Source organism: Anas acuta, chromosome 31 (assembly GCF_963932015.1).
Source record: "Anas acuta chromosome 31, bAnaAcu1.1, whole genome shotgun sequence".
NCBI lineage: Eukaryota > Metazoa > Chordata > Aves > Anseriformes > Anatidae > Anas > Anas acuta.
In genome coordinates, this window is record NC_089009.1 from 815,667 (window position 1) to 824,117 (window position 8,451).

The following is an 8,451-nucleotide window of genomic DNA, read 5'->3' on the forward strand; positions in this document are numbered from 1 at the left end:
TGCTGGAAGCCTGGACTTGTGAATCACGGGGCTGAGACCTTCTGATGATGGCCAGTACATCTGCATCGTGAAAGATGGTGATGCTTATGGTGAAGCAATGGTGAATCTGGTAGTGTCAGGTTAGTGGCTGGATTGATGCTTCAAGGAGATTGTCCAGGGGTTTGCTTCAAGGATGCTTCAAGGAGATTGTTCCTGGGTTTGTGTGTTTCACCCAGATCACTATCCCATGCTCATGGCCATCAAAGAGGCCTTTCAGGGACATGAGTCTGATTGGGATTCGTCTACATGGTCTGTGACTGCTTGGAAGAGTGTGTGCGTGGAGGGACTGGTCTGAGAGCCATGGGGGCCGTGGCTGGGTCTGTGCTGTGTCTGCATGGGAGCAGATGGGGTCATTGCCTTGGAACCAAATCCCTGCCCAAGTCAAGCCCCAGCCATGGGCTCTTCCCCCAGCCACAGGCACTGACCCCCACCTCTCCCTGAGGGGCTATGAGGCCGGAGGCGTCCGGGTGCTGTGTCGATCGGACGGCTGGTACCCGCTGCCGCAGCTGCTGTGGAGGGATGCTTGTGGGCAGCACCTGCCCTCGGTCTCCCAGACACATTCCCAGGACCAGGAGGGGCTCTTTGAAATCGAAGGCGCCGTCATCGTGACCGGGAGCGTGGAGGGGCCCTTGTCCTGCGTGGTCAGGAGCAGCCGCCTCCAGCAGGAACGGGAATCATCCCTGCACATTGCAGGTACAAATGGCACAGCCAGGGTGAGGTGTTCCTGGCCCCTGCACTTGACCTGACCCAGGAGAAGTCTGGGTCTTGCTCTTCCACCTGTGGGTACGTAAACACAGCCCTTTTCCTTGTGCTTTTCTCAGCTCCCTTCTTCCACAACGCCCAACCCTTGATAGTGGCTCTGATTCTGGTCATCGTGCTATTTGTGGTGTTCATTGGCCTCAGTGTTTATCTCTTTCAAAACCAAGGTAAGCTGGCAGCGCAGGGATGGAGCGGAGGGAGGTGTTCTGCAGGGACCCGCGTGGGTCTGGAGCAGGGCTGAACCCTGGCCCAGGGAGGAGCGTAGGAGGAGGAAGGGAATGTTCTCCTGGGGATGCTAAAGGCCTTAGGATCGTCTTGGGCCTCTGCCTTGGGCAACGAAGGCAGGGGAGAAGGCAAGGGGCCTTGGGTGGGAGTCCAGGGAGCATGGCTGCAGCGTGGGGCTGGTGGCAAGGTGCAGCCCCCGTGCACATGTTCCCACCCAGCAACCAAGCTGCTCTGCTCACCACCTGTTCCTCCGCCTTTGCTTTTCAGCGACACTGAGACGAGAGTTGGGTGAGTCCTTGCAGTCCCTGCCCCCAGCCCCTGGGGAAGTGGTGTCCCTGTGGGATGACCTGGTCTGGGTGGGCTCTGGGGGCTTGTGTGCTGGTGGCTCGGGGGTGCTGCAGGAGCAGCTGGAGCCTGGGGTGTGAGTGGGGAGTGCTGGGGCTCGGGCTGCCCTGGGCAAGGGACACGGCCGGGATGGCTGAAAGGAATGGGGATCAAGGTTGGGACGGGGAGCAAGCTGTGGGGCTGCCCCGCTCTGCACTGATGTTTCCAAGACAGGGACGTCCTCCACCCATCCCCATTCACTTCCCCTTGTGTTTTGGTGGCACGGTGCAGAGAGCTACACAAGTGTCTGTCCTTACTGGTCCACGTGCACGAGCCTTGCTCCAAGCTGTGTCCTTGCTCCCTGTTAGTCTGGTCCTTCTGAATCTGGGAGCAAGGTGCTCTGTCTCCATTCTAGCGATTCCCATTCATTTTTCGTCTTTTCTGTGTTTTCTCACTCCAGGGAGAGCAGGAATTTGGGTTTTTGCAAGAGATAACAAATTTCTTCCTCTGACCATTAATTCCTTTTTCTTTTGTTTTCCAGAGAAACAAGCTGTGGACCTGGGTAAGTCTCACTCTCTAAACAAGCAAACAAACAAATATATATATATATATATATATATATATATATATATATATATATATATATATATAATGTCATAGTGAGAGCTATGGGATCAGAAACTATGATCTCTGATAATGTTTTCCTTTTTTCCTTCTTTTGCAGTTAAAGAACATGCAATGCTTGGTGAGTTTCCCTCCCTAGCTAAGGGAAAGTGGGGTCTTCCCTTGAAAGAAGCCATGGGCTGAGCAACTCTCCCCTCTGATCATGCATTATATTCACTTTCCTTTTCAGAGAAAAAAGCTGCAGAGCTGGGTGAGTGTCCCTGCCTTTGGGCTGCATGACATTTCCAAGGTGATGTGCAGGGGAGGGTGGGCAGCTGGGACAGAGCAACCCAGGGCTGGCCCCTCACCCTGCCCACACCCACTGGGCACCGGCTGTGGGCTGTGACCAGCTCTCCCCTCTCCTTCCAGCATGGAGAAAATGTTTGCTGCCTCAAAATACAGGTAAGTGTGCATTGGGTTGCCCTCTGCAGTGCTTCTCCTGCCCTTGCTGGGGCATGTTCAGGAGCCAAGAGGTGCCCCATCTCCTGCCCCATGGGGCAGCTCCTGGCCCCGAGCTGGGGAAAGCCTGCCCAGGGCTGAGCTCTGCCCCTGATGGCCTGGCTCCTTCTGTCCCTGCAGTGAAGGTTACCCTGGACCCGCACACGGCTCATCCGGAGCTCATCGTGTCAGAGGACCACAGGAGTGTGAGACGAGAAAGTAAAAGCCAGCAGGTGCATAACAGTCAGGACAGATTCAAGTATCGGTGTTGCGTGCTAGGCCATGAGGAGTTCAGAGAGGGGAGGCACTGCTGGGAGGTGGAGGTAGAGGTGGAGGGGGAGTTGGAAAATGAATCCTGCTGGGCTGTGGGGGTGACCAGGGCATCTGTGAACAAAAAGGAGAAGATTTTCCCCCAACATGGGATATGGGCATTGATGTACCAACAAGGGCAGCTCATGCCTCTCACATCTCCTCAAATACACTTACCCCTGTCCCCTGTCCCCACGAGGATCTGGGTCTGTCTGGACTGTACCCAGCAGCAGGTGTCTTTCATCAACGCTGACAATGGGGTCGAGATCTACACTTTCACAGCAGCCTCCCTCAATGGGGAGAGCATGCGCCCCTGGTTTTTGGTGGAGACACTGGGAACTCAGCTGTGCCTGAAGGACAGCACCCCCCAGACCATGTCCACAGCCCTGGGGGGTTCCTGTGATTCTCCAGCCACTCCTGCATCACCTCTCCTTGGCCCTGCAGGAGCAGCACAGGAATGAGGGGCAGTGGGGCCAGGGGCTGCCCTGTGTTCCTCCCTGCTGCTGGAGGAGGGCTGGGATGCTGCAAGCAGGGGACAGACCCCTTGCAGCCCCTGGGCTCTGCCCTGCACTCTGCTCCTGTGCTGAGGCACAAGCCCTGCTGGCACCCACGGGTCTCTCCCTGCCTCTGAGCCCCAGCGGGCAGCACAGGGGCTGCAGCAGCTCTCCACGCTCCTCTCCCCTCTGCTTGCAGACCCCAGGGCAAGGGATGTGGTCACCGTGTGCTGCTGGCCAGTGCAGGCCACCTCTGCCTCCTAGGTTGGGGTTGATCTTTGCTCTGTGCCTGGTGCTGAGCATGAGCAGCCTGAGGGGGCTCTTTGTTCCCTCCTGTGGAGCACATCAAAGCACAGCAGCAGCAGGACTGTGTCAAATAAAGTTTTGCACACGAAGATGGAGTCTGGCAGTGGCATTTGCTGGGTGCTTTCTGTCCTGAGGCTTTGCTGCCTGGGAAGGCGTCTTGCAGCAGACCTTCTCCTTGGTGTTGGTCCTGAGAGTCAGAGCCAGGGAAAGGTGGAGAAAATACAGTGCCAAGGGCTCAGCGGTTGAGATAAGGATGGGGAGCTCAGTCAAAAATTATCGTGACAGGCAAAACAGACGCAGAGTAGAGAGATAATAAAATTTATGGTGTATTACCAACAGCCTAGAGAAGTGAGAAAAAAAGGAAAGGCACCCAAAACACCTTCCCCATATTTACCTTCTTTCACCTTCTCGCCCCTGTGGGGCACAGGGGAACGAGGGCTGCGTTCAGTCCCTGATGGTTTTCCTCCAGCGCTCCTTCTTGGTCACTCTCTGCCCCTGCTCCATGTGGGGTCACTCCCACAGGATGCCATCCTTCCCAAACTGATCCTGCAACGGGCTGCCCAAAGGAAGCATCTCTTCAAGAACTGCTCCAATATGGGTCCGTACCACGGGGTCCATCCATCAGGAGCAAGCTGCTCCAGCACGGGTCCCCCACAGGCAGCAGCTCCCCCCAGACCCTCTGCCCCTACCTGGGCTCCTCTCCATACACTGCAGCTCCAGCCTGGAATCTGCTCCAGCAGGGGTTCTCCACAGGCTGCAGCCTCCTTCAGGGCAGATCCACCTGCTCCACCGTGGTCTCATCCATGGGCTGCAGCGTGGAACCCTGCTCCACCATGGGTCTCATGACAGGCTGCAGGGGACTTCTGCTCCAGTGCCTGGAGCACCTCCTGCCCACCTTCTTCACTGATCTTGGTGTCTGCAGGGCTCTTTCTCACTCCTCTCTCAATCTGTTGTTGAGCAGAAGTGTTTTATGTATTATTTTTTTCCTTTTTTTATTTTTTTTTTTCCCTTTTTAAAATATGCTCTCACAGGAGCACAAACAACATTGTTTATTGACTTGGCTCTGGCCTGTGGTGGGGCCCTTATATAACATGGGACAGATTCAGGACTCTTCTCGCAGAAGCCACCCCTGCGGACCCCAATACCAAAACCATGATACATAAACACAGTACACCTAGACATTGCACTGCTCTGGGGGCACCTGAAGAGCTTCCAACCTCCCATCACACAGGCTCTGCAGAAGCTGTGCCCACAGGGGGTATCACCAGCTCCTGGATTTCCTCCAAGAAAGTTTGACCCTCCCCGGTGGCAGCTCCATGCCGTTCCCTCAAGCCCTGTCGCTGTCCCCAGAGAGCAGAGCCCCTCCGCTCCCCTCATCAGGAAGCTGTGGGCTGCCACGAGGCCTCCCCTGCGTCTCCTCTGCTCTGGGCTCAACAAGCCAAGCGCCTTCAGCCGCTCCTCACACGCCTTGCCCTGCACAGCCTTTGCCGTCCTCGTAGCCCTCCCTTGGAGGCTCTCGCACAGTTTCACGCCCTTCGTCTGCTGCGGTGCCCACAGCTGCACGCAGTGCTCGAGGCAAGGCTGCAGCAGGCCGAGCAGAGCGGGACGATCCCTTCCCTCGGCCGGCCAGCAGTGCCATGCCTGAGGCACCCCAGGGCATGCTTGGCCCTTTGGGCTGCCAGGGTCCGCAGCTGGCTCACATCCAACTTGCCGTCGGCCACAACCTCCAGCTCCTGTTCTGGGGGCTGCTCTCCAGCCTCTCTCACCCCACACTGTCCGTACAGCCGGGGCTGCCCCTGCCCAGGGACAGGGCCCGGCACTTGCTCTTGTTAAACTTCCCGCAGGAGGTGGCTGCCCATCTCTTCCCTTTGGCCACATCCCTCTGCAAGGCCTCTCCACCTTCGACAGATCCAGCAGCTCCTCCCAGTTCAGTGTCAGCCACAAACTCACTAAAGTTTCCTTGCAGTCCCGCATCCAGGTCATTTATGGGACTACTGAAAAGACCTGGCCCCAAAAAGGAGCCCTGCAGAGCCCCACTCATGACTGGCTGCCTGCCTGATGTTGCCTCTTTTAGCAGAACCCGCGGAGCCTGACCCCTTAGCCAATTGTTCACCCATCGTATTGTGCATTTATGTGGGTCTATGCTGGACATTAAGTCCAGATGACTGTGGCCAGAGGCCAAGACGAATACTTTACTGAAATTCAAAAAGTTCACCTTGTCTAGCTCCTTTTAGTCAACTAGGAGGCTGACCTTATCATAAAAACGAAATTAATTTTGTTGAACTGGACTTTCCCCTCTTGAATCCGTATATGCTGTGACCCGTGACCGCGTTGTCCCTCAGCTATTTTTCACTCACTCCCAGAGCAATCTCTGTAACTTTACCAGGCACTGCCATGAGACTGACAGACCAGTAATTCCCAGGGTCTATTTGCTGCCCTTCTAGAAACTGGAGTAAGGTCTGACAGCTTAAATTCCAAGACCAAAGACCCTTAAGATAGAATTTGGATAGTTCTCAAGATGACATTATGCACCTCCACATTGTCCAAGTCCTCAGTGTATGATTCTGTCTTAGATGGGTGGAGATGAACGAGCTCAGACACTGGCTTTCCCTGGAGGTCTGGAGAGGCTCCTGCTGGGGACAAGCCCCTCGTCCTGGCTGAAGGAGGTGGACTGGGCATCCGCCTGTGATGGGATGGTGGTGCCAGCCCTGCAGAGCTCCCCAGACACTTGCCCCTATTGCCCCAGGCGCAGAGCTGCTCCCAGTGTGTTATTGCAGCCAGGAACTGGGCAAAGGTTGGGAAAGTTGTGTGTAGTAATCCATGTTCTGCAGCTCTGCTGGGTGTGTGTGTCTATCTTGGTGGGGCTCCCTTGGAGAAGAACCCCCAGGGGCCGCCTGCTGTGTCCCCCAGACCATGATAAGCGCAGGCTCTGCGCCCTGCCCAAGGTGCTGCTGGCTGTGCCTCTTTGTGTCTGAGCCCAAGGGGACTCCTTCCCCATCCGCCTGCAGTGCCTGTAACCCCTTGGTCCCATCTCTCTTCTGCTCTAGCTTCTGCCCCCAGCTCCTGCTCCCACTAAAGCACAGATGGGGCTCCCCTGGGGCTGCAGCCACCCCAGCCTCACCAGCCATGCCAGGGGCCTCCTGACTTCCCTCGTCACTCTGCTCCTCCTCCAGCTGGGCTCAGGTAGGATCCTGCGGGGCTGCTGGGGGCTCTCCCCCCTGGGCCTGACAGACATTCTGCTATGGGGCAGGGAAGTGGCCGTGGGGCAGGGGGGACCAGAGCCCACAGCTTGGTCCCCGTTGGGTTTCAGTTTCCCTTTGGTTCTTTCACACAATATGGGCGCTGCCTTGGCTGCCCTTTCCGTGTCTCCTTCACCTGCCTGAATGCTGCAGAGAGGGCTCCCACTCCCAGCACACCTCCTTCTCCTGCATGTCCTCCCTCTCCCTCTCCTGTTTACCCGGTGGTTTCCCATGGCACACGGGGGACGCAGCACGCACCAACTCATGCACAGCTCACCCTTTGTCACTTACTGCCCCTATAGCAAAATTTCACCTCCTCTCTGTGCCCTTCTCCACTGCCCAGCCCAGCTCAGAGTGGAGGGACCAGGCCACCCTCTCACTGCCACCGTGGGGCAGGATGTCGTGCTGCCCTGCCACTTGTCTCCTCAACGCGATGCTCGCAGCTTGGATGTCAGGTGGATCCGGGATGAGTTCTCTGAGACAGTGCACCACTACCGCAATGGACAGGACCTGTACGGGGAGCAGATGGGGGCATATGCTGGGAGGACAGAGTTGCTCAGAGATGGTCTCTCTGCTGGAAGCCTGAACTTGCGAATCACGGGGCTGAGGCCCTCAGATATGGCCAGTATTTCTGCACTGTGAAAAATGCTGATGCTTATGATGAAGCAACAGTGGATCTGGAGGTGTCAGGTTTGTGGCTGGGGTAATACACCGGGAATTCCAGGGGAGAATTTAAGTTTCTTTTTCCTATCTCAGCTATTAAACAGCATGGAATATGGACATGCAAATGGAGGTAGTATTTGGGAAGAGAGATCCATAGGTAGGATATAGTTCTTAGTTTTCACTGGTGTCTATGCAGACCATTCCCATGATGGTTTAAGGGCACTGGGCACAAGCTGCTGAGCAGCCCCTTCATCTGTGCCTATGATGCTACCAAACACAGCGCCTGGAGCAGGGAAGAGACCTCTGAGCAGCTGGATCTCTTTTGGGTTTTGCTTTTCATGCTGGGGGAGACGTGAGACATTGTCTGGAAGTCTCGGGGCTTCTTGAACCAGCACAGCTTGGTGCAGAGAAGCTGCCTGGAGTTGCTGAAGCTCAGCACCTGGGTTTCCTGGGTGATTTGTGGCCACTGCATTGTACATGTGCATCCCTGTTCTCTGGTTCTGGCACCAGCTAGGGTTGTCTGGGATGAGGGTAGGTGTGTGGATTGCCAGGTCTGAGAATCCCTGGGGCCATGGTTGGTCTGGGCTGTGGCTGGCATGGGAGCAGATGGGGTCTTTGCCTTGGAACTCAATCCCTCTCCAAGTCAAGCCCCAGCCACACGCTCTTCCCCCAGCCACAGGTGCTGACCCCCACCTCTCCCTGGGGGGCTACGAGGACGGAGGTGTCCGGGTGCTGTGTCGATCGGCCGGCTGGTACCCGCTGCCGCAGCTGCTGTGGAGGGATGCTCGCGGGCAGCACCTGCCCTCGGTCTCCCAGACACATTCCCAGGACCAGGAGGGGCTCTTTGAAATCGAAGGCGCCGTCATTGTGACCGGGAGCATGGAGGGGCCTTTGTCCTGCGTGGTCAGGAGCAGCCGCCTGCAGCAGGAACGGGAATCATCCCTGCACATCTCAAGTACAAATGGATCAGCCAAGGTGAGGTGTTCCTAGCC

The 8,451-nt window shown here is 56.5% G+C and overlaps 3 protein-coding genes across 8 annotated transcripts in view; 2 read left to right on the forward strand and 1 right to left on the reverse strand.

The window, feature by feature from the left end:
• LOC137846204 (butyrophilin subfamily 3 member A1-like) overlaps positions 1-8,451 on the reverse strand; it is a 228,584-nt gene that overhangs the window by 133,259 nt on the left and 86,874 nt on the right. The window lies entirely within an intron of this gene.
• The window catches only part of LOC137846215 (butyrophilin subfamily 1 member A1-like), a 76,029-nt gene that overhangs the window by 35,199 nt on the left and 32,379 nt on the right, over positions 1-8,451 (forward strand). For 2 of the 6 annotated variants that reach the window (XM_068664010.1, XM_068664011.1), the window contains exons 6-9: positions 1,291-1,311; positions 2,201-2,221; positions 2,380-2,412; positions 2,590-3,594. The exons of 1 other annotated variant lie outside the window; for it this stretch is intronic. In XM_068664010.1, coding sequence (XP_068520111.1) covers positions 1,291-1,311; positions 2,201-2,221; positions 2,380-2,412; positions 2,590-3,218 — 704 coding nt within the window. In that variant the 3' untranslated portion in view covers positions 3,219-3,594. Of the gene's footprint in view, positions 1-1,290; positions 1,312-2,200; positions 2,222-2,379; positions 2,413-2,589; positions 3,595-8,451 lie in introns of those variants that run through there. 3 more of the 6 variants (XM_068664012.1, XM_068664014.1, XM_068664013.1) reach the window with 2 other exon arrangements.
• LOC137846283 (butyrophilin subfamily 3 member A2-like) lies at positions 6,429-8,449 on the forward strand. Its single transcript, XM_068664162.1, is given in 4 exon segments — positions 6,429-6,740; positions 7,140-7,412; positions 7,415-7,486; positions 8,133-8,449. Coding segments are annotated over 4 exon segments (762 nt in total). The 5' UTR covers positions 6,429-6,640.